Source organism: Emys orbicularis, chromosome 7, assembly GCF_028017835.1.
Source record: "Emys orbicularis isolate rEmyOrb1 chromosome 7, rEmyOrb1.hap1, whole genome shotgun sequence".
Taxonomy (NCBI): Eukaryota; Metazoa; Chordata; order Testudines; family Emydidae; genus Emys; species Emys orbicularis.
In genome coordinates, this window is record NC_088689.1 from 97041270 (window position 1) to 97067106 (window position 25837).

The 25837-nt window shown below is 49.2% G+C and overlaps 1 protein-coding gene across 1 annotated transcript in view; it reads right to left on the bottom strand.

Annotated features, from left to right (window-relative positions):
- Positions 1 to 21560: 21560 nt before the first annotated feature.
- The window catches only part of FAM120A (family with sequence similarity 120 member A), a 115254-nt gene continuing 110977 nt past the window's right edge, over positions 21561 to 25837 (bottom strand). Inside the window, exon 18 of the mRNA XM_065408666.1 lies at positions 21561 to 23447. Coding sequence (XP_065264738.1) covers positions 23136 to 23447 — 312 coding nt within the window. The 3' untranslated portion in view covers positions 21561 to 23135. The remainder of the gene's footprint in view (positions 23448 to 25837) is intronic.

Consider the following 25837-nt stretch of genomic DNA (forward strand, 5'->3'; position numbering starts at 1 on the left):
ATATAATGCAACAGGCAAGGGGAAGAATCACAAAATGTGGATTGTCAGTGCTCACGAAAGGTGCCAGGTGGCAACACTAGACTCAGAGGTAAACGGAGAAAGTAAATGGAGAAGCTCCATTCCCACTAAACAATTATTTTTTCCAGTGGAGCTAGCTGGTAGCAACCATGCTGTCCTAGCTCTACTAGAGCACCCGGTAAAAGCCAAGGGCAGAACTACAAAGGCTGCCTAATGGCATTCTGAAAGTGAAACCGAAAGGAAATCTGTTTCCTTTCTGTCTGCATTCACTTGTGAAACAACCCAACCAAGTAAGGTAGCAATGCAACTCCAGAAAGCAGGGGCCAGGGCCGGTGCAAGGAAGTTTCACGCCCTAGGCGAAACTTCCACCTTGCGCCCCCTCCCCCCCACCTTGCGGTAGCTCCCCCCCCCTCCACCCTGAGGCGCCCCTCCCCGCGGCAGCTCCCCCCCCAGGGAGCCGTGCGTCAGCTCCCCATCCCAGCTCACCTCTGCTCCGCCTCCTCCCCGTGCACGCCGCCCCCACTCTAATTCTCCTCCCCTCCCAGGCTTGCGGCGCCAAACAGCTGATTGGCGCCGCAAGCCTGGGAGGCGGGAGAAGTGGAGCGGCTGCTGCTCTGGGAGAGGGAGTCTGAGCCGCACGTGTCAGCGCACCGCCGGCAGCCCAGCCCAGGGCACTGCTTTTTGGCGCCCTTAAATTTTGGCACCCTAGGCAACTGCCTAGTTTGCCTTAATGGTAGCACCGGCCCTGCCAGGGGCAGCTCTATGTTTTTTGCTGCCCCAAGCACGGCAGTCAGGCGGCCTTCGGTGGCAGGCCTGCGGGCGGTCCGCGGATTCGGTGGCGTTTCTGCAGGTGATCTGATGGTCACGAAGGCCACCTGACTGCTGCCGCCCTCACAGCAACCGGCAGGCCCGCCCCCCCCCCGCGGCTTGACGCCCCCGGCACGCGCTTGCTGCGCTGGTGCCTGGAGCCGCCCCTGCCAGAAACCAATCTTTCCAGGACCTCCTTGGGCCTTAGAGAAGTACTTCAGCCTGGGTTAGCAGTTCACCCCATTTATCTAATGCAATAACCAATATGGCCAATTCCAAGTGTTTAAAAAACACGAGTCAGGGCTACCAAAAATGAGATTGGCAAAAGTGATACATTTTGAGCCTTGGGGTTCTTTTTTCCTCCACTGGTTTTGGATCTTTTCAGGTTCATATTTTCAAGCTTTTCTCTGCAGCCATGAGGGCTAGCAACTGGGCTTTCGTTATAAAAAGGAACATTTTTGCATAACAACTTGACTGCAGGAACTGGGTCTTTAAACACCAAAATATCACAAGAATCCTGATGGAACTGGAGTAACTGCCGTTTCATAGGTCTTATCAGTAACTGTCTCCCCCATGCAGGCCTGAAGTCACAAATCTAGCTAGCTTGGTAAAAAGCCAAACGCTAGACTTAATCCAATGGTTAGATTACAAGAAACAAATCAGAACTTCCCAAATACGTCAGATGGGTTATTCTGAAGGTGAACTCAACTGGGACCAGGATCCTTTACATTCCTTGTAGCTTGCAGCTTAACAATGGGAGAGGAGGCACAAAGAGGGTGGGAGTCAGCCTCTGCCATTAGTGTAATTAGTATTTATTTAACCCCCTCCTGTTTTTATTAGGGGTTCTTGTGAAGCAATGAGAGGCTCATTCACTACAAAGCAAAGGAAGCCAGAACTTCACCTTGAAGAGGTTGCAAAGTGTTGGAAGTTCCACTATTATAATGCGTTTGTTTTCCTCTTTGTTGAGTGCACACAACTTACATACAGGGTTGTTAAATGAATACTGGTTTGTACACCAAAGCAAAACAACACACAGCCAAAAAACAACACTCTGCCCCCCAACCCCCCACACACTTAAATCAACATTTACAGGAACAGGATATAGGGATATACCTGTTAAAAGAAAAAGCTATAACTGCTGGGGGTACATCCTGGCTCCACAGAAATCAATGGCAAATTTCCCACTGATTGATGCCAGTGGAGTCAGGATTTCACCCTGATGCACAAGGTAAAGCTGAGAAGGATGCTGATCTATTGGAAAACTAGGTTTGTGCCGCCGCCCTCCCCCCCCCCCCCAACTGCACCATGCTTAGTCAAGTGGTCTGAACAGGGGAGTGGGAACCAGGAGCTCCTGTCTAGCTCTATTTCAGACACTGAGGTGAGGCAACTTATCCAAGGTCACATAACAGGTCATTTGCAGCGTGAGGCACTGAACGCAGGCCTCCTGAGTCCCCTTCCAGGGTCCTATCCACTGGATCAGGCTGCCTCTCCTGACGCTCTTAATTTGGAAAAGACGGTTACTCACTTTTGTAACTGTTGTTCTTTGAGATGTGTTGCTCATATCCATTTCAATTAGGTGTGCGCGCACCGCGTGCACAATTGTCGGAAGATTTTTTACCCTAGCAACTCTCGGTGGGTCGGCTGAGGCGCCCCCTGGAGTGGCGCCCTCATGGCGCCGGATATATGCCCCTGCCAACCCAGCGCCCCTTCAGTTCCTTCTTGCCGGCTACTCCGACAGTGGGGAAGGAGGACAGGTTTGGAATGGATATGAGCAACACATCTCGAAGAACAACAGTTACAAAGGTAGTAACCATCTTTTCTTCTTCGAGTGCTTGCTCATATTGATTCCAATTAGGTGACTCCCAAGCCTTACCTAGGCGGTGGGGTTGGAGTGAGATGTCGCGGAGTGAAGGACCGCTGAACCAAATGCCGCATCATCCCTGGACCGCTGCACTATGGCATAGTGGGAAGCAAAAGTGTGCATGGATGACCAAGTCACTGCCCTACAGATCTCCTGTATGGGCACATGAGCCAGAAAGGCAGAGGACGAAGCTTGAGCCCGAGTGGAATGGGCTGGGACACCAGCCAAGTCGTAACATGCACGGATGCATGATGTAATCCAAGATGAGATTCGCTGCGAAGAGACCGGAAGGCCTTTCATCCGGTCTGCCACCGCTACGAACAGTTGGGACGTCTTTCTGAACGTCTTCGTTCGTTCGATGTAAAAGGCAAGAGCCCTGCGAACGTCTAGGGAATGTAGCTGTTGTTCCCTTCGCGAAGCGTGCGGCTTCGGGAAGAAGACCAGGAGGAAGATGTCTTGGTTGACATGGAAGGCAGACACCACCTTAGGGAGGAAGGCGGGGTGTGGTCGCAGCTGTATCTTGTCCTTATGGAACACCATATACGGTGGGTCGATGTGAGGGCCCTAAGTTCTGAGACTCGTCTCGCCGATGTGATAGCGATGAGGAAAGCTGTTTTCCAGGACAGGTACAGAAGCGAGCAGGTGGCCATCGGCTCGAAGGGGGCACTCATGAGTCTAGATAGGACCAGATTGAGGTCCCACGTAGGGGCGGCTGACGAATTTGTGGGTACAGGCGTTCTAAACCCTTGAGGAACCTGCTTACCATGGGACTGGAGAAGACTGAGTGCCTGTTCTCGCCCGGGTGGAAGGCTGAGATCGCTGCTAGGTGGACTCTGATAGATGAGACAGCTAGGCCTTGCTGTTTCAAGGACCAGAGAGAGTCTAGGATGGTAGGTACTGGCATCCCCATAGGGACAGTGTTGTTTAGGGCACACGAGCAGGAGAAGCGCTTCCATTTGGCCAGGTATGTGGACCTAGTGGAGGGCTTTCTGCTCCCCAAGAGCACCTGCTGCACTGAAGTGGAGCAGCGCAGCTCGGATTGAGTCAGCCATGCAGCATCCAAGCAGTCAGGTGGAGGGACTGCAGGTCCGGATGACATAACCTGCCGTGTTCCTGAGTGATCAGGTCCGGCCACAATGGTAGAGTGATTGGTTTGGTCACCGACAGATCGAGGTAGTGTGGTGTACCAGTGTTGTCTGGGCCATGCTGGAGCGATCAAGATTAAGCGGGCCTTGTCTCTGCGTAACTTCAGAAGGACCTTGTGGACCAACGGAAATGGAGGGAAGGCATAGAGCAGGTGGTCTTTCCACGGCATCAGGAAGGCGTCCGACAGGGAGCACGGGGAACGTCCCTGGAGAGAGCAGAAGACCTGGCACTTCCGATTCTCGCGAGAGGCAAAAAGGTCTATGTGGGGAAATCCCCACCTTCGGAAAACAGAATGAATAACGTCCGGACTTATCGACCACTTGTGAGCCAGGAAGGACCTGCTGAGGCGATCTGCTAAGGTGTTCTGGACTCCTGGGAGAAAAGACGCCACCAGGTCGATTGAGTGGGCTATGCAGAATTCCCGGAGATGTATGGCTTCCTGACAGAGGAGGGACGACCGCGCTCCGCCTTGCTTGTTGATGTAAAACATGGCCGTTGTGTTGTCTGTAAAGACCGTGACACAACGGCCCTGCAGAGGTTCGCGGAATACCTGACACGCCAGGCGTACTGCTCTCAGTTCCCTGACATTGATGTGCAGGGTTATTTCTTGTGCGGACCAAAGGCCTTGTGTGCGAAGGTCCGCGAGGTGAGCGCCCCAGCCCAGAGATGACGCGTCCGTGGTGAGGACTAGAGAGGGTTGTGGAGCATGGAATGGCATCCCCCCGCAAACAAGGCTGGGGTTTAGCCACCAACCTAGAGAGGATAAGACCTCTGTCGGCACCGTGAGTACTGTGTCCAAACTGTCCCGGCCTGGACGGTACACTGACGAGAGCCAGGTCTGAAGCGGGCGGAGGCGTAGTTTGGCATGTCTGGTCACGAAGGTGCACGAGGCCATGTGGCCCAGAAGACCGAGGCATGTGCATGCTGTCGAGGTCAGGAAGCTTTGGAGACCGTGGATAATGGTCATCATGGACTGGAAGCGGGCCTGCAGTAGGCACGCCCTGGCGAGATTCGAGTCCAGGACTGCCCCAATGAAGTCTATTCTTTGGGTTGGCTCCAAAGTGGACTTTTCGGTGTTGAGCAGCAGGCCCAGTTGCCTGAAGCAGGTCGCGACGAACCGAACATGAGACCGCACCTGTAGCTGTGACCGACCCCGAATGAGCCAGTCGTCGAGGTACGGAAACACTTGGATCTGATGTCTGCGGAGCCAGGCTGCTACGACAGCCATACATTTTGTGAAGACCCTTGGTGCTGTGGACAGGCCGAAGGGGAGGACCGTAAATTGGAAATGCTGCTGTCCGACCACAAAGCGAAGGAACCGCCTGTGCGGTGGGTAAATCGCTATGTGGAAGTATGCGTCCTTCATGTCAAGGGCGGCGTACCAGTCTCCAGGATCCAGGGAAGGGATAATGGTTCCCAGAGTAACCATGCGGAACTTCAACTTTAGCATGAATTTGTTGAGTCCGCGTAGGTCCAGGATGGGCCGAAGTCCCCCCTTTGCCTTGGGGATTAGGAAGTAGCGCAACGAGTAAGCTAGGGATGTGGAGCGTCAGCTACGCCGCTCTCCACAGTTCCAACGACCGTCACGGGCGGTAAGAAGGAACTGAGTGGGCGCTGGGTCGGCAGGGGCATATATCCGGCGCCATGAGGGCGCCACTCCAGGGGGCGCCTCAGCCGACCCACCGAGAGTTGCTAGGGTAAAAAATCTTCCGACGATCGTGCACACAGCGCACACACACTTAATTGGAATCGATATGAGCAAGCACTCGAAGAAGAATAAGGTGTTTGTCCACTTTCCCAAATCAAGAAAAGTCATCCCTAGCAACAGAGACTCTCAGTGGGAACAGGATCACCTCCTACACACAAACCCGTCAAAGGTGGCACCTCTTTACAAAAGTATTTAGACAGTCATAGCTGCTCCCCTTCCGTTTTAGAGGCGATCTGGAGTAAGAGGCATAAGAACATAAGAACGGCCATACTGAGTCAGACGAAAGGTCCATCTAGCCCAGTATCCTGTCTTCCGACACTGACCAATGCCAGGTGCCCCAGAGGAAAGGAACAGAACAGGTAATCATCAAGTGATCCATCCCCTCTCGCCCATTCCTAGCTTCTGGCAAACAGAGGTTAGGGACACCATCCCTGTCCATCCTGGCTAATAGCCACTGATGGACCTATCCTCCATGAATTTAACTAGTTCTTTTTTGAACCCTGTTATAGTCTTGGCCTTCACAACATCCTCTGGCAAAGAGTTCCACAGGTTGACTGTGCTTTGTGTGAAAAAAATACTTCCTTTTGTTTGTTTTAAACCTGCTGCCCATTTGGTGCCCCCTAGTTCTTGTGTTATGAGAAGGAGTAAATAACACTTCCTTATTTACTTTCTTCACACCAGTCATGATTTTATAGACCTCAATCATATTCCCCTTAGTTGTCTCTTTTCCAAGCTGAAAAGTCCCAGTCTTATTAATCTCTCCTCATACGGAAGCTGTTCCATACCCCTAATAATTTTTGTTGCCCTTTTCTGAACCTTTTCCAATTCGAATATATGTTTTTTGAGATGGAGCGACCACATCTGCATGCAGTATTCAAGATGTGGACATACCATGGATTTATGTAGAGGCAATATGATATTTTCTGTTTGAGAAATGGCACCAATGCAACATCACAGAGGGAGGGAGATGGGCCATATAAGGCAGTTACCTTTTTCCGTAACTGCTGTTCTTCGAGATGCGTTGCTCATGTCGATTCCACAGTAGGTGTGCGTGCTCGCTACGTGCCTGGCGCGGTATAAGGGGAGCTGCGCGCTCCCCCCACCCTCAGTTCCTTCTTACCAGACAACTCCAGCAGCGGGGAAGGAGGGCGGGATGTGGAATAGACATGAGAAACACATCTCGAAGAACATCAGTTACGGAAAAAGGTAACTGCCTTTTCTTCTTCGAGCGATTACTCATGTGTATTCCACAGTAGGGGATTCCAAGCTGTAACTGTTGGAGGTGGGTAGGAGTTCACAAGTTCTCGGGACAGAATACCGCCCTGCCGAACCCAGCGTCATCCCTGGTTTGGGAGACTATTGCATAGTGCGAGGTGAACATGTGAACCGAAGACCACATGGCGGCCCTACAAATGTCCTGAATAGGGACGTGGGCCACAAAGGCAGCTGACGAGGCCTGCACCTACGTCGAGTGTGCCCTACAATAGGCGATGGGGGAACACCCGCCAGCTCATAACAGGAGCGGATGCATGAAGTGATCCAGTTGGACAGCTGCTGAGTGGAAATCAGCTGGCCTCTCGCACGCTCAGTTGAGGCGACAAACAGCTGCGAGGACTTTCTGAATGGCTTGATTCGCTCGAGGTAGAAAGCCAGAGCCCGCCTCACATCAAGCGTGTGGAGGCGGCGTTCCTCATTAGTCGCGTGGGGTTTGGGGCAAAGGACTGGTAGAAAAATGTCCTGACTCATGTGGTAGGCAGAGACCACCTTCGTGAGGAACGCGGGGTGTGGGCGGAGCTGGACCTTGTCCTTATGAAACACAGTATAAAGCGGCTCTAAGGTTAGGGCCCTGAGCTCCGAGAACCACCTGGCTGACGTGATAGCAACCAGGAAAGCCACCTTCCATGAGAAGTGAGACCAGGAACATGTGGCCAGCGGCTCAAACGGGGGCCCCATAAGCCGAGCCAGCACCAGATTCAGGTCCCACTGCAGGACCAGGGGCTTAGAATAAGGGTAAAGCCAGTCCAAACCCTTAAGGAACCGGCCGGTCATAGCATGGGAGAACACCATGTGACCTTGCACCGGGGAATGGAAAGCCGATATGGCTGCCAGATGCACCCTGACTGATGAAGGCGCCAGGCCCTGGGCCCTCAGGTGGAGGAGGTAATCGAGGATAAGCTGGATCGGGGCAGCCGTTGGGGATACACCTTGGTCCGTGCCCACCTAGCAAAATGAGACCACTTCACCATGTAGGAGCGGCGCGTGGAGGGCCATCTACCCTCATGGAGGACGCGCTGAACCAGAGCTGAGCATGTTCTCTTCTCGCCACCTAGCCACTGAGCAGCCATGCCGTGAGGTGAAGAGCTGCCAGGTTGGGTGGAGGAGACGGCCCCGGTCCTGAGAGAGCAGGTCCGGGCGGAGTGGCAATGGCCACGGCAGAGCCACCGCCAGGCCCAAGAGGGTCCTGTACCAGTGCTGCCTGGGCCACGCCGGGGCAATGAGGAGGACCCTGGCCTTGTCCGTCTTTATTTTCTCTAGGACCCTGCTGATCAGCAGGAACAGGGGGAAGGCGTACAGGAGTTGGCCTGACCAGGGAAGGATAAAGGCATCGGAGATAGCGCCCCTCCCCAGGCCCCCCCTGGAGCAGAACCGGGGGCACCGTCAGTTGTGTCGGGTCACGAATAGGTCCACCTGGGGAGTTCCCCACCTCCGGAAAAGCCAGAGGGCCACTTCCGGCTGTAGGGACCACTCATGCTGAGAGGAAAAATCCCTGTTCAAGCGATCCGCCCTCACGTTCCGGGCACCCGGTAGGTGAAAGGCTTTTAGGTGGATGTCGTGGGCTATACAGAAGTCCCACAGACTGAGGGCTTTGCGGCAGAGGGCGGAGGATCGGGCCCCACCTTGCCTGTTGATATAGAACATCAAGGCCGTGTTGTCCGTGAGAACCCTGATTACCTTGCCCTTCAGGTGCGAGCGGAAGGCCGTACACACCAGCTGCACCGCCCTGAGTACCTTGACGTTTATGTGAAGGGTCAGGTCTTGTGGAGACCACAGGCCTTGGGTCTGAAAATTCCTCACATGGGCTCCCCAGCCCAGGTCCGATGCATCGGACACCAGCTCCACGGACGGGGCCCTGCCCCTGAACGGGACCCCCCAGCGCATGTTGCTTGGTGTGGACCACCACCGTAGGGAGGCGGTCACCGAGTTTGGCACGGTGAGGACCTTGTCCAACCTATCCATGGCTTGGGAGAACTGCGAGGCCAGCCAGAGTTGGAGGGGCCTCATCCTGAGCCTGGCATGATGGACCACATATGTGCATGCCAACATGTGACCTAGCAGCTGTAAGCAGGACCTGGCTGTCGTCACCGGGAACCTTACGATCAAGTCGATGAGCCCTTTCAGGGTCTCGAACCTCTCTGGGGGGAGAGAGGCTGGGGCCGACGTTGCATCCAGGAGCACCCCGATAAACTCTATGCGTTGGACCGGGACTAACGTGGACTTGGTGTTGTTTAACAACAGGCCCAGGGCGGTGCATGTGGACAGGAGTGCCACATGATCCCTCACCTGCGATTGGGAAGTGCCCTTGACCAGCCAGTCGTCCAGATAGGGGAATATCTGGACTCCCCGGCACCTGAGGTAGGCCGCTACTACCAACATGCACTTTGTAAAGACCCTGGGGGCAGTAGACAGACCAAACGGGAGGACTGTGAATTGGTAGTGATTCTGTCCCACCACAAAACGGAGGAAGCGCCTGTGCCCCTCGAATATGTGTACGTGGAAGTACGCGTCCTGTAGATTGAGGGTCGCGTACCAATCCCCAGGATCCAGGGAGGGGATGGAGGAGGACAGGGAAACCATGCGAAATCTGAGCTTTACCAAGTACTGGTTCAGACCTCACAGGTCCAGTATGGGTCTGAGCCCCCCTTTGGCCTTCGGCATAAGGAAATACCGGGAGTAATACCCCTTGCCCAGGAACTCCTTGGGCACCGTCTCTATCGCTCCTAGTTCCAGGAGCCTCCCGACCTCCTGCTCGAGCAGAGCCTTGTGTGATGGGTTCCCCAAGAGGGACAGAGGTGGGGGGGTGGTTGGGCGGGTAGGAGGTAAACTGGAGGGTGTAACCTCAGGAGATGGTGTTGAGGACCCAACGGTCCGAGGTGAGCCGCGACCATTTCGGGAGGAATGCACAAAATCGATTGGAAAAAGGGAGCTTTATTGGGGGTGGATCCCTGCTGAAAACTGGCGGGGTACCCCCAAGCATCCCATCAAAACCACCTTTTACCCACCTGCTTGCCCTTAGAGGACCCAGGCTGGGAGGCAGGCCAGTATTGTCTTTGCGGGCGTTTCTTATAGTCCCGTTGCTTCTTATGGGCGGCCTCGTATTTTGGGAGGGTGGCCTGGGTGGGAGCCTGCTGTGGCTTGAACTTGGGTTTTGCCGGAGCAGGGACAGAGAGGCCCAGGGTCTGGAGGGTCGTGTGGGAGTCTTTCATGCCGTGCAGCCTTGTGTCCGTTTCCTCTGCAAACGGCGCCTTCCCGTCAAAAGGGAGATCCTGCATCGACAACTGCGCTTAGCTGGATAGCCCAGAGAGCAGAAGCCAGGACGCCCGTCTCATGGACACCGCCGAGACCATGGACCGTGCGGCCGTGTCCGCTGCATCCGAAGCGGCCTGAAGAGACGCCCTTGCGGCAGCTGCCCCTTCCTCCACGAGCGCCTTAAACTCTTTTCTATTGCGCTCCCGGAGGGAGTCCTCGAACTTGGGGAGGGATCACCAGAGATTAAACTCGTAGCAACCCAGGAGAGCCTGATGGTTTGCTACTCTCAGCTGGAAGCTTGACGACGAATAAATTTTTCTCCCGAAAGCATCCAGCCTCCGAGAGTCTTTGTTCTTTGGGGTCGGGGCTGGCTGCCCCTGTCGCTCCCTGTGGTTGACCGACGCGACCACCAAGAAGTTAGGCGCCGGGTGGGTATACAAATACTCGTGTCCCTTAGTGGGTACAAAGTACTTGCGCTCCGCCTTTTTAGAGATGGGAGCCAACGAGGCTGGTGTTTGCCACAGGGCACTTGAAATTCTCGCCACCCCTTCGTGGAGCGGCAAGGCCACCCTGCCCAGTGCTGAGGGGGACAGAACATTGAACAGTGAGTCTGAGGGCTCCTCCATTTCCTCTGCCTGGAGACGGAGGCTCGCTGCCACCCTTTTTAGTAATTCTTAATGGGCCCGGTAGTCCTCCTGCGGGACGGAGGGGGACGGGGCAGCAATTGGCTCCTCCGGACAGGGCGAGGAGGCCGGTGTGGTGCTTTGGGTGTCAGTCGGCACCGGAGGATCCACCACCTGGTTGGACTCTGGACACGGCACCAAGGAAGTGGGTTCCGTCGACTCTTTCCTCAGCGGTCTAGGGATGGAAGTCGATAGTACTTCTGATGCCCCCACCGGGGGCTGCGTCGGAGGCCACGGTGCCCACTGGTACCACTGGGCTGGCCACGATGCACAGTGCCACTGCACTTGCTGAGGCACCGGCGGGGCCGGTCGATCAGGCTGGCGTACGACACGCTGCTGCCTACGGACCAGGAGTGGCGGCAGTGCCGGGATCTACGTCGACCACGGGACCGCGACCTCGAGGCGGGAGAACAGCACCGATGGTAGTAGCTGCTCCGTGAGCGGTCTCGACGGGCGGATCCATGACGGCGAGGAGCTGGCGATCGACGCCTGGAGCTATGGTGCCTTGGCAGAGACTTTGAGCGGGATTCCGAGTGGGAACGGTGTCGATGGTCATGCCGCGACCCACTGCGGTACCGACTTCGAGACGAGGACCGTTGGCGACGTCCGCCATGGTCCCGTCTGTGCTCGCTCCGTGAAGACGAGCGGTACCGGGAGTCCCAATCGGATGGCACCAATCCAGAAAGTCTAGCCGGCGTCGAGGGCGATCCACATGGACTGAGCCCTGAACGGTCACTGGGTGGTGAGCCGTGTCGGGAACATCCCCTTGACCGAGACCTGTACCGGGCCGGGGGCAACTGTGGCCATCCCAGCGGCGGCTTGCCTCTGAAGCGTGGGGCCGACATTGGCGGCGCTCTCGGCACTAGCATGGACATGACGTCCTTAGCCGCCTGGAGGGCTTCTGGCGTTGATGGCATCCGGACATCCAGAGAGGCCTGTTCCGAAGGGGCTGGGCTACTCCGCTCCACGTGAGTTGGAGGCCTGGGGCCCGATGAGGACCGAGGACTACCCGACAGGGGCCTAGTCTCTGTCCCAGACTTCCCTCAGTGCCGTTGCGAAGAGGAAGTTTTTCCGGTCCTCTTGGCATGCCCCGTGGAAGGGGAGCGGTGCCGACTAGTCGAAGGTACCGGAGGGTCTCTGCGTACCGACGCCGCGGTGCTGGGTACCGGATCAGAGCGGCGTGCCGGGGTCAGGGCCAGCACCGACTTCATCAGGATGGCCCGGAGTCTAATGTCCCTTTCTTTTTTAGTCCGGGGCTTGAACGACTTGCAAATCTTGCACCTTTCGCTGATATGGGTTTCTCCCAAGCAGCACAGACAGTCTGTGTGCGGGTCACTCCTTGGCATAGAACGCCTACAGGAGCTGTGTGACTTAAATCCTGGGGCACGGGGCATGCCCCAGCCTGGGCTCACTAACTAACTAAACTTCACTGAAAACTAAACTGACTACAGGTACTACTGAACGAACAGTTCTGGGGACAAGCTGCAGTAACGCAGTTCCAACGCACCTTCACTGGTGGCAAGAAGGAACTGAGGGTGGGGGGAGCGCGCAGCTCCCCTTATACTGCGCCAGGCAGGCGCCACTCCAGGGATCGCGGGGGGGCGCTCCCCCCTACGGGTACTGCTAGGGGGAAAACTTCCAGCACCGGTGCACGTGGCGAGCATGCACACCTACTCAGTGGCATAGCCAGCTTCTAAGAGGAGGGGGAGCAAACATAAAAAAGACGCCCCCCTTGGCTCCTCCTCTGGCCACGCCCCCCTTGGCTCCTCCTCCGGCCGCACCACCCTTCCCCCCCCATGGCTCCTCCGGCCCTGCCGTGCCACCCCCGTGTCCCCCCCTGCTCCTCCGGCCGCGGCTGCCGGCCGCCATGCTGCGCCCCCACCGCTCCTCCGGCCGTGCCCGCCGCCCCCCCATGGCTGCTGGCCACGCTGCAGGCCACCAGCCTGCGCCCCCCCTCGCTCCTCCGGCTGTGGCTGCCAGCCGCGCTGCAGGCCACATGCTGCGCCCCTGCTCCTCCGGCCGTGCCCCCACCCCCGCTCCTCCGGCCGTGCCCGCTGCCCCCCCATGGCTACCGGCCACGCTGCGGGCCGCCAGCCTGTGCCCCCCCTCACGCCTCCGGCCGCTTTTGGAAAGGCGGGGGAAGCGGCTGCTTCCCCTGCACCCCGCTAGCTCAGCTACTGCACCTACTGTGGAATACACATGAGCAATCACTCAAAGAAGAATTGTTGTTCCCCAGTCTAAGGGTGACCATCCAGATTTCAATGCTAAGTACCCTAAATCTCTTCAGTGAGGTCCAGCAGGTTGTCTGGACAGTCAGACAGACTTAGGAGTGACTGTCATCCAAGGAGATTTCCTTGCAAAGAGAGACCTGCATGTATAATTAGGTGGGAATACAAGTCTGAAGCCCAAACTCTCCTCCAATCCTGGCCGGCATGAGCTAGGCTAGTTCCAGTGGCAGTCTACTTAGTCCAGTGGGAGAGGTGAGGGGAACCCAGCTATCCACAGCTGGAAAGATGGTTGCCCCAGAGGAGATAACATATAAATGGGAATGTGGTGGCAGAATCCTCTGAGTTTCCAAAAGGAACTTAAAGGACCCCTTGTAGGGCAAAGAAAAAAAGATCTGTTATAGAAATACATTTTCTCTATCCCTAAGACAGCAGTGCCCACCTAAACAAATGGGAACACTGATAACTAACATGTAGGTGCACGAATCTGTTACTCCTCCAACAGGTTTTTGCTGCACTTGAACATTTGACTGTAATGGAGCTGATGGATGAACTGCTGTATGTCATTCACAGCCAGTTTTGATCAGTGGAGCTGCCCAAGGCAGCAAATCCTCTACCCAGGGTCTACTCACTGTGGGCAACAGAATCATCATGAAGCCTCCCACAACCCTCAAGCCTGCAGAGATCACTGCAGAAGGCACTGGAGGCAGGGCTAGCACAAAGGGGCCAAATAGTGGCATAATACTTAAGGGTTTGAGTGAGACTTTAGCCCAAGGCCATCGCCCCTGCCTAAGCCAATTGTTTCCTATGCCAGGACATCAGTGCAATCTACTTGTGAGTTGCCTCTGTCTTTACAGAGCTGTCCTGGAAAAAGGCCAAGATTATCACTCCCTCTCCACACCCAGAGATCTGCAGGGAGAAGCTCCTCTTTGGTATGCAAGGTTGGGTCCCAGGGACTGGCAAGCAGGGCAGGCAGGATGGTCTGGAGGGCGAACTCTGACCCTCCAGATAATCATACAGAGGTTGGGTCATGTGCCTGCCATGACTGTAGTGGGGGGAACATGGTTCAGGTCCCAGGATGTTCCCACAATTCCTCTAACCCCAGAACTATTTCCTGGACAGGGGCAAGTGTAGGGCATACCACAAAAGGAGCCAGTGAATCATCTGGCATTTTAATGAAGCCACCTACTGCTGCTGTGGTGCTAAACCTGTGAGAGAGTAATAAGTACACAGACACCACCCCGGCTAATCTGCTGGTTCACTGAGGAGCATGTAAGCTGGCTGTGCCCATATACACATATAGGCACTACAGCTTGTTACACAATGGCAGCCCAGATGGGACCTGACCTTCTGTGCATCTCAGGCAAGTCTATCCAAATAGGGAAGCGACCAACATTTACACCCCCGCAACAATCTTCTCCAACTGTGCTGGGGTCTGAGGGCTGCTAGGCCTTGGGGATTTGTGGGAGCAGTTTAATGGATTCTAGGCACTTCTATGAATGTCTGAATTAATTCTCCAGTCCCCAGAACTGAGATGGTTTCCAAGTTGTTCTGAATCTCCTCCTCCAGAAAGCCACCGTGCCTTCAGTCTGTACCCCCACACACTGCATCAGGATGGAATGAGGCTTCATCACCGCAAACGGCACAGACAACCCATCACATTCACAACTACTGACTAGTGACAGGAGACCACCAGAGGACTGAAATTAGGGAATCTGATCAGATCCACCTCCCATCTCTGCAGCCACTGGCCTCCTCAAAGGCACTATTCTGGAGTACAAAGTTCACTTCGTGTAGGCAACCTTGTGTGAGTGTTGCTGAGTTACCCCTACAAGCCAACCAGCACTCACCCTCCCCTCCACTCTCCTCTCATTTCTGCCACCTGACTCAGCCACAGCACTGCTGGTTCTGGGTTCTCTGGGGACAGGCTCACCTATGGAAAAGCAAAAAAGAAATGAACTCCATGTGCTGAGTTCAGCACAGAAGTGTCTCAAACCCCTTCCCTCCTCAGCCTGCACCCTTATCTCATCTGAATTCTTTCCCCGTGTCACTGAGACTCTGGATTCTAACATTCCGTCCTGCAGCTTCCCAGACACAGACCCATCCCTTTGCCCCCTTTAGCTTTTTCACACTGGCAGTGAATGAAGGAGCAAAGGACACGTGGCCATTCAGAAATTCTGCACAGGAGCCCATGTAAGCGCTCTCCATCTATCAGATTGCAAGGCAGACTTCAATGGCATCTATTTAGTGCCATAAGGAGTCAGATTTTTATAATAAAATAGCTATACAATGACATAATTAAAGTGTTGCCAGTTTAATATGTTCCTGTTTTTCTACAGTATATTCACTGACCTTTGCTTAACTGTTGTGTCATTCTGTCACCACTCCTGGATTGGGCTGCAAAATCCCACTGTACCGTAAGCATTTCATATGACAAGTGGGCCTACACATTCACCAGCTTTATCATCTTATACAGTACTTAGCTGGGTCTCTAGAAACAAGCCCAAAATAATTTCTGATCTAGCTGGTTAACATCCTGTAGTATTTATCTTCAGAACCATGCACCTTTGCTCGTCCCTTACTCTTTTCCTTATCAGGGGAATTGAAATCCCCAGTGAACTGGCATTAGAAAGTTTTGTTTTGAAGTCTCCTTTATCTGCATATGTCTGTTAACAACAACAAAAATGCTCACCTCTTGTGTATCCATCCAATGTGCCTTCTCGGTTTGCCATAGAGTGGTTGCTTCCACCCTCTCCACTTCATTATAAATTCTCTTCCTGTGAAGTAGTCAGAAATAAATTTATTTCTTTGCAGAGAGCGGGTTTTAAAGTTAAAAATCAATAAAGGGTGCCTCTGTTCAGTGAAAAGTGGCAACTGAAATATACTATCCAGTGAAACCTACTGACATACACTTATTCCCAACACCTAACCTAAGCTAGGCTGTCACACTACTGTCAGCATGGGAAGCAGTTCCTCTGCACCAGTCATCTCTCAGTATCTTCAGACATCCCCTCTCTGTGCCAAACTTCATTCCATCATCCCTCTAGTTCCTGGACAGTCAGTCAATATAGGCTGTCCAAGTCCTGTTCTAGCAGAATCTCACTACTTCTGATTCACTGTAATTTGTCAGAGGTCTTCCATGAAGCACCAGTTAGTAAAGCTTGATCCTTTTGTTCCCTTCCTGTTTAAGCCACGTTTTCACTGCCCCAATGTCTCAGAGTTAGCTAGACACATCTGTGTCCAACGTGGATGGGGAGCAAGGCAATGTATCCACCCAGAGGTTTTACTGTTGTTGTGTTTTCAGGTTGGTGAAGCAAACTGCTTTGCTGCTAGGTTTCAGTTAAACTCAGCAGGAAAGTGACATCTCCACAGTAATCAAACAAGAATGTTTCTTCCCATGAGGTTCTTAAGATCAAAACAAAGATGCTCCTATTTCAGGACGACAAGGCAGCGAAGAGGGAAGTGGGTTCTGTGGACTCCATGGGCAGAATGTTCCCTTGTTGATGGGAACAGAAGGTTGCCTCTGGTAGAAAAACTCTCTCTTTCCCTTCTGCCTCATTAAACTCTCCTTTCAACTTTTTTCTTTAACTTCCTTTCCAGCTGTCGTACCGTCTGCAACTATACCTCGCCACACTGATTTAATAAGGATTTAGCCCTCAGAACAGATTAAGAAGCATCATGTATCAGATAAGGAGGACCAAAAAAAAAAAAGGGGGGGGGGCACAGAAACCTCTAGGGAGCAATGCTGCATCCAAAGGGGAGAAGAGCAACACACACAATAAAAAAGCTGAGAAAAAGAATTAAGCATAGTTACCAGTGAGCACATCAAAGGCACCAGGCAGATTTAACCAATATCTATTATTTGAGGAACTGTCTTTTAAGGATGTATAGTGCACATTTAATGCAAGAAGCTCTTCCTTGCTCTAATTATTAATTCACATTACAGTAGCACCTAGAGGCCACAGCCATGACTAGGGTCCCATCACACTAGGTGCTGTACAAAAACACAGAATGAGGCAATCCCTGTCACAAACTGACAATCTACATGCACAAAACAGACAAGGGGCAGAAGGGAGAGACAGGCACCAAGAGGGAAAGAGGCTTGTCCAAGGTCACACAGCAGGTCAGTGACAGAGTCCAGAACAGAATCCAGGGCCTCACTGAAATCAAAAGCAAAATGCCCATTGACTTCAATAGGGCCAGGATTTCACCGCTGGTCTCTCGATTCCCAGTCCAGGGACCGGTTCACTACACCTTGCTCCCCTCCATCTTCCATCAGTGAAGCATCAGCAGTGGAGCTCAAGGGTTCTGTCTCAGCAAACGTATCATTAAGTACTATCAACTCCTTTTACCCCAGGAGCTGGGATTTAGCTCATGCCTTAGTAACCATACTCCTTAAGGATCGCTAGCTGTGGAAAAACTTGCATACAGTTTTCTCATTGTACTTATCAAGAAGGCGGCCATATGGATATACATACAGGTATTTGTAAAACAGTGCCCATCACTAGAGCAGCAAGACTTCCCTGCTTCTCCCCCACCCCCAAAAGTCTATCACCCACATCTCACACACACATATTAAATTACACTAAAATACACCCATGAGACGCCTCTTTACTACGACCCTGGAGAGCAAACATACCAACCCTGCCCACCAGGGAAAGTATGTTCTATAGCCAAGGGCTCTCTGCCAACAGAATTCTAGGAACAGTTGCAGAGCGTTATCTGATGAACTGATAACTGTAGCATCTCTGCGTTAGCGCTACAACGACCCTATAATACATTGCAAAGCATTACAGAAATCCACTTTTATTATAAGGGGGCAGGGGCAGGAGTACAATATAGCTAAGGTTGAGACAAGCTAATATCTTCATAATCTAATCAAATGATGTAATTTAAACACAACTGTGAGCAGTGGGAGAAAAGACAGGATTTTCCTGAATACCCTAGTGCATTAGCCTGGGAGTCAGGAGGGGTAGAGACTACTCACAGCTCTGCCACTCACTCGCTGCATCACATATCAAGTCACTTAGTCTCTGTCCCTGAGTTTTGCCATCTGTAAAATGGAAATAATAAAGCTTACCCTCATATATGAGCTCTATGGATGAAAACTGCTATAATATACAAGTGGTAGGTATCAGTATTATCCTTCCAGAATCAGCTCTCTCCACAAATTTGTGACCCCTTCAAATTCACCCATTTAAGCCTGAGCCCTTCAATACACAACACAGTTTACTGAAGGCCCTAAATCTGCCCTATTGTCAGTAATTATCCACCTGGCTCATGAAACATTGGATAGAACAATACATTAACTGGAACCTGGACAGATCATTATTAGAAAGTTAACACCACAGTTAAAATGATTAGCAACTAATTCTACAAATAAAGAACAAAAAGGCAGAGGGGCAGCTAAGGCAGCAAAGTTCATTCCAGGCAGATCATTTAAGGACCCCTGTTGCTTTATTGCTTCTTCTAGGCAGGCTCCATCACTTGCTACAGTTTAACACTTCCAAGAGAAACATTTTACATGCTAGCAGTAGCGTTGTTGTAGCTATGGTGATCCCAGGATATTAGGACCAACCTCTGTCAGTGAGTAAGACAAAGTGACCTGAAGAAGACCTCTCTGTAGCTCCAAAGCTTGTCTCTTTCACCCACAGGTGTTCTAATAACAGGTATTACCTCACCCATCTTGTCTCATTTTACATGTTAGTTGCTTGAAAATTAAGAGTCGTTAGAGCTCTGACTTTATGGAAAAAATAAAATCAAAGGTGTGTTTTAAAAATTGAGTTAGTTACACGAACATATAATCTGTAGTTTCTTCCTCAACTTTGCCGTCAAAGTCAACCCCAGGCAGGAATTACAGGGCTCACCTCGACCAGCTTTTTCAAGGTAGAATCTACCTATGCCTTGTCTCCACTAGGATTGGGCATTGGGAGAGCTAACTCAGGACAGTTATCTCTATGTATAAACCTCTGTGTATAAATTACACTGTTGTGCAGGGAAGACACTCTCTCACTTTGGCTCCCATTCTGAAGGGGGGTAATGATGTCTTAGTTGCCCGTAAAAACAAGATGGGTTACACAGACAGAACAAACACACATTAAAGAATAACATCTATTCCTACTTTTGGACAGGGACAGTCTTGATCTTCCTAATCTCACCACTCCACATGGAGAAGAAAGAAAAACTCCAGCCTGACCACACACCCCACAAGTCCTACCACTGTCCATGAACACATTCTCACTGGGTTTTTTTCTGCTGTTGGGACTTGACTGGTTACTCACCAACGACAGCCACACATGGCAAGGAGCTGGCTTCAGCCCCTTCACTCTGAGACAAGGGGTGGCCTATATTTTTGGCTAATATACACCTTTACCCAGGGTGCAATATTCTGATTGCAACATCAACTAGTCTGCACATGGACTGCCAGCAGGGAGAAATAAGGAGGGACAGGACAATGGGTATATGGACTGCCAGCAGAAATACGGGACAGGACAACGGCGAAGGGAGGATTGCCAATAAAATCCAATGGTCAGTAGCCTGAATACTTGAGCTCTGAGCAGAGCTGCTGGGAAGTTGTTTGCTGTGGTACAGATGCAGCACAATAGGGCTATGATACAGTTCCAGGTCTTATATCAGGAATCGGCAACCTTTGGCACGTGGCCCACCAGGATAAGCCCCTTGGTGGGCCGGGCCGGTTTGTTTACCTGCTGTGTCTGCAGGTTTGGCCGTTCGCGGCTCCCACTGGCCAATGGGGGCTGCGGGAAGCGGCATGGGCTGAGGGATGTGCTGTCCACCACTTCCTGCAGCCCCCATTGGCCTGGAGCAGCATGGGAGCCGTGATCGTCCGAACCTGCGGACACAGCAGGTAAACAAACCGGCCCGGCCCACCAGGGGGCTTACTCTGGTGGGCTGTGTGCCAAAGGTTGCCAATCCTGTCTTATCTATACCCTGTCTAGACTAGGAAAACGGCTGACTTTGAAACTGTTAGCCAAGTGCTTTAATTAACACATTTTAAAAACATTACTAAGGCTTTGTCTACACTAGCACTTCTGCTGGCAAAATTTTTGTCAGTCAGGGGTATGAAAAAAACCAAAACACCACGGACAGACGTAAGTTTCACTCACAGCGCTATGTTGGCGGGAGACATTGTCCTGTCGACATAGCTACCGCCACTCATTGGGGATGGTTTAATTATGCTGAGCAGGAGAGAGCTCTCCCGCCGGTATAGAGCAGCTATACGGAAGACCTTATAGCGGTGCAGCTGCAGCAGTACACCTGTGCCGCTACAAGGTCCATAGTGTAGACGTAGCCTTAGTTTTAAGACAGGATTTAACACCTCTGTGTGTGTAAGCTGGGCATGGTCAACTCTAAAACTGGGAGAATACTTCCCTTATCTCACCTGCGTAAGTGTTGTCTATTCAGACTGTGAAATCCTCAAGGCAGGGCCTGTCACCTACAATGTGTATCAAGCTCTATCAGGGCCTCTAGGCGCTCATATAAGACAATAAAAAAATAGATCTGTTTTGGAGAGAAGCAGCAGCCACTAAGGGTTTGTCTGTGCTGAAAAGTTATAGTGGTATAAGCTAAGGGGTCAATTTATGGTTTTACTGGTGTAACCCCATGTAGATGTTATTTCAGAATTAGGGTGCCTTTTTTGGGTTAGCTTATGTTGCTCTGGCCAGGGGTTTAAGCTAAACCAAGAGGAGCCTCTGATTCTGGAATATGAGTACCTGCACAGGGAATTATAGTGGTATAACTATACCATGTAACTGGAAATATTTCCTGTGCAGGCAAGCCCTATCAAGCACTTGGTGAATATCCAGGGTACTGCTTTCACCCTAACATTGTATTGGCAGTGGCTGCTGCTAATCGTGAGCCTCTCCATAAGGCAAAAAACACAGCTAGTGAGGCATCCTGAAGAGCAAGGAACCCAAATCAGTTCTGAGAGCTGAGAGAAGAGATTATGTTTGCCAGAGAAGCCACATGGAATTTGATTTTCCTTCATTATTTGTTCAATTTGCAGAGAACTAGAACAGGCCACAGGGCACCATTTCTTTTGGGAATAAAAGCTTCTAGCACCTTAGCTTCTGAAACTCTCCTTTTCAATGTTTCATCCATTTTTGCTAATACAAAAATACGGTAGTTTCTGAAGTAACCACAACAATAATTATTTTGCTTCACAATTTGTTATTTACTGCATTTTTAATTCTCTCTGCCAGCAGGGCCTTGGAGGCCTTGGTGACTAATTTATGTCATATTTCAGAGAAAATATACCTCCCCCCCGACCAATTATATTTTTGTAGCTGCCCTCAACAGTTAAGTTGAACACTTGCAACTTTCTAACCAAGTCATGAAACCTGCATTGTTCAACAAAATTATTAGGACTGAGCATTGTTCTCATCAAGGGCGACATCCCCCTACATAAGGATGATGACAAAATGCTTTGCTTTCTGTCTCTACCTGCTAGTAGGAGATCATGTCATTCACTAACAACCAGCTTATTTGTGCACAGGAAAACTTATTCACAATATGTTTAATTAAAGGTCTATATGACAATAAAAAAGGCATACATTATTTTATACTAAAAGAATAAAGATTTTTATTAAGCATTGTAAGTTGCATTCAATAGCCTTCAAATACACCACACCACAATCCATCTACAACCAATCAAACCCAACAGTAGTTCATTCTTGCACAATCCATGAGTTGGGGCAGAACTCCCTTCAACTTACATTAAGATACCTACTTAGCTCTTGCGGGCAGGGAATGGGGAATTACACCTCATTTCTGATCACTAATGTGTGATGAAGAGCATCAGGAGAATTATATGAAAACGAATATAAAGAAATGATTCTGATTTTGAAGTACATTAAGTTTGGAAACACTAACAAAAACATCAAAATGATACAGGTATATTTGCTTATACTAAATTCTTGATGGGAAAGTTCTCAAGAACAAGCCATTTGTTTCCTGCTACAGAAGGGGGTATTTTTTGAAGATCAAAGCTTTTTTTGTTTTTTTTGTTTTTCACAGAATTTCATATTTGCTAATATGAAGGCATAAAACAGCAACAGAGAACAATAATGCATACAGCAATGAGTACACCAGGGTAACGTTGATATTCAAAAAACGGCTAGATAATTTTTTTTTTTTAAGTTTTAGAATAAATGCAACAGAGGTCAATAATCACAAAATTTTAAGGTTAGAGCAAGATCAGTCAATGACTAAACATAGTTAACATCTTTTATAGGACTATTACTGATTATTAGCTTTTTGTTTTGCAAATGGGCACAGTACTTGTAAGAATGGAAGAAAGAGGACAATAACATGCATAATATTAACTACACACTTTAAAAATCATGAACCATGCAGAAGTTTAGCTCAAATAGTAGTACTAATGGTCTACGTCTGATTCAAAACCACATAGTTCATTGATCACGGATGCATGGTATTAGTCACAAAAAGTTTCAGAACACATTGTGTTTATTTTGAAAGGTCATTTGTATCTTCTATGATTTCAAGTTTATCTCCATTTAACTTCCTTGTAAAGTATGTATGATGTATATTTAAAATCAGCAGAACTGCAATATTACTCTATAATTTTTAGTTTCGATAGTTTGCACATTTTAACACAAAAGAACCACATCAACAGTGATGAAATTTAAGAAAGAAAAACTGTGGTTGTGCCTTTTTTCCCCCATAATCATGAAATCAAAGCCTTAAAGAAAGCTTTATTGTGACACAGTAATGCAAAATCAAATATAATGGCATACATATGGTGCCAAGTACTAAAAATTATATTTTAAGCTATATATACTTAAAGACTGCCAAAATTTGTTTTCCTTATATTTCAAGAAACAAAACTACAAGCTTTTGTCATAACCAGTTTAAACTTTATGTATACTTCATTTTAAGTGCGGGAGTCAAATGCTCTTCATTCTCTTTCTTTTTTGTTTTATTGTAGCATTTTGACTACAACTGGTTAAAACTAAAAATGTGTTGTTTAAATCTCTGACATCAAAGAGGGATCCGAATTTCCAAAGTCCTCATTTTTCTCTTACGGAAAGGAAAAAATGTACGTAACTGTAGGCTCTCTTTCTTTCCAGATATTCCTAATCCTGACCCTTCCCAACATCCTTCACCCTCTATAAAAAATAAGTTTACTCTTCTTTTTTTAAGACAGCAGCCTCAAGAGTATCATCTTTATGGCAAACACTGTCTGCATTTAGTGCATTTAAGTGAGGATTTGTATTGCACATTTTAGAGTCATTACTCAAGGCACTTTCAGACTGGTTGGAACCCCTGACGTCTCCTGTATTCCCATTCATCTGGGAAGCTGGCTTCTCCTCATTCACTACTCCATTTTCAGCCAGGGATCCATCTGAAGACACAATTGAGGATTTAGATTCCTCTGATTTTGACTTAAGTTCTTTGGCCACTTCTTCTGCTGAAGCAGCATAAGGAGGTTTGCCCTAATTTAAAAAAAGAGAATACATTATTAAAGAAGCTACCATTGTACATTTGTAACTGATTATCTTGACACCACTTCCGATAGTGTGCTGTAGGACACAGACAGAACTATTACAGGTTAACTTGGAATATTCAAAACACAATCTACTGTTGTAACAAGAGTTGGCATACCATACTAAATTCCCAGATTAGCACGGATTTAAAGACTGAACATTTCAATCTACAGACATGGAAAATTTACCTCACTGTGGAAGGGGTGCACAAGGTCAAACAAAGCATCTAATGCCAATTTCACCTTTGGGGAATAACAGAGACAATATATCTGGGCTTCCCCTGGCTTATTCAGTAAAGAAACCAACTTTTTTTTTTTTTTTAAATTAACCAGTTTCAGAATTGGCTTTTTATGACCAAGAGCCAAAAATGGCAGAGCTGGCTACCATAATTATGATTACCATAATTCAAAGAATTTCAGTCCTTAAAGGAAAATTAATGTGAACACCTTTTAGCTCAGCCCAGTTTTCTAACATGCCCGTGGGAAGTTGCACTTTGCACCAGGTGAAATAATTACACTGTTTGGACTGTATAATTAAATAAACAAGAGTCAGGAAATGCCAAAATTAAGATTTAGCACACGACGTTAACTGTGTCCTCATTTGCACGCAATGTAGTCTAATGATATGATCACATACTACTTCTCAAATACAATATAAAATATTTTTTAACAAAGGTACGAGTAGTGTCATGTAATACCATATACTGTGCATATGTAAGAGAGAGCCCATGAAAGTGACTTATATACAAAATGCACAATAAATACTCAGAAAACATACTACAGATGAAATAAAGCCATAAAGCTAATATTGAAAATGTAGACTTATAGGGCTTGAGAACTAAAACTACATTTAACTTTTCATTAGCTGCAATAATAAACCATACAATTCCAAAACACACGGCAATAAAACTTCAGGGTTTTTTAAAATTTAGATTGCTAAATGACAACTTATCACATTGTTACAAACACAAAACACGTAGGGCTTTTCTACATGAACACACTCCAGTTTGTGGCAAAATGGAGCGTAAATCTACCCCGCACTAGCTTGCCAGGCACTAAGTGTCCATGTGGACCCAGCTAAAGCACACTAGCTGTTCTCCCCAGTGTCCTCAGATACAGGAGTAGATTAAAGCAAAAAAGCAAATAAATGAATACATTAAGGACATGGTGTAAATCTTACACAGCCCCCAATTTCACAACAACAATCTTAACTGTAACTATGGGAAATATTAGTTAAGGTATTTCTGAATTGCTGTTTTTTTATTTGGTAAAATATTCAAATTGCTGTCCCTTAATATTAGTGATGCATAGGTGGCTTGCTAGGAAAGTGTATAATATCAATACGAAGTGAACTTATGTATGTTATGTAGCCTTGCATTTGAGGCTGATCAATATTATGTCACCAATGGTCACATATTCTTTTTAGGTGTCCTATTCAGGTTGTTTTTTGCTGTGTTGATATTTTGAAACTACTAAGAAAGCACAGCATTTATTTCGAGTCAGAGTTAAGGGTGTTATCCTGTGACAAAATATATATTTCTTTATACGTCTTAAGAATGTATTCATTATAGACCAGCAACTTGTCTCCTCCACTCCTGCTGAGTAGCACCTTACTTTACAAGTCGTCTCAATTAAGTCATTGGAACTCTTTGAGGGGTAAGATGCTACTTATTGTGGGTACTTGCTCTGCTTTGTGCTGACTGCTGTTTGCTCCAACCTTCCCCCTCCTCTCTCAGCCTTCACATCTCAGCTTCACTGCACACCTGCCCCTCTTACCCTCTGCTCCCCTGCCCTGTTCCTATCCCCTTTTTTCTTTTTCTTTTCATTTAGCTGAACCCCTCCTAACTATACCTACCCCTCAAAAAAATAACTGGAACTAACATGACATTTGCAGCCATCACATTGTTCATTCTGCTTGTGTGATCTACCTCTTTCCCCACCTTGTGTCTGTCTTGTCTACTTAGACTGTAAAGTCTTTGGAGTGGGGACCGCCTACTACAGTATTTGTGTAGTGTTTAGCACAATGCGACCCCATTCTTGGTTGGCCCTTACACACTACCATAATAAACATGATTAATTATAAGGAAGGGTATCAAAATCTGGCCCTATATCTGCAGTGGAAGATTTACAATATTCATTTCCTTACGATATCCTTTTCCTTGCTTTTAAGTGCTGTCTGATACCCAAAGACTGACATACCATGGAGACTGGTCTACCCTCTCAATCTCAAAGGTATTCCCTGGGAAAGAGACTTATGACACTAGCAAACTTGGACTGCTGTGCACATACTATATTGGTTCTATCGGTAAACAGAGGCCCTCTGTTTCCAGGCCTGTAAAT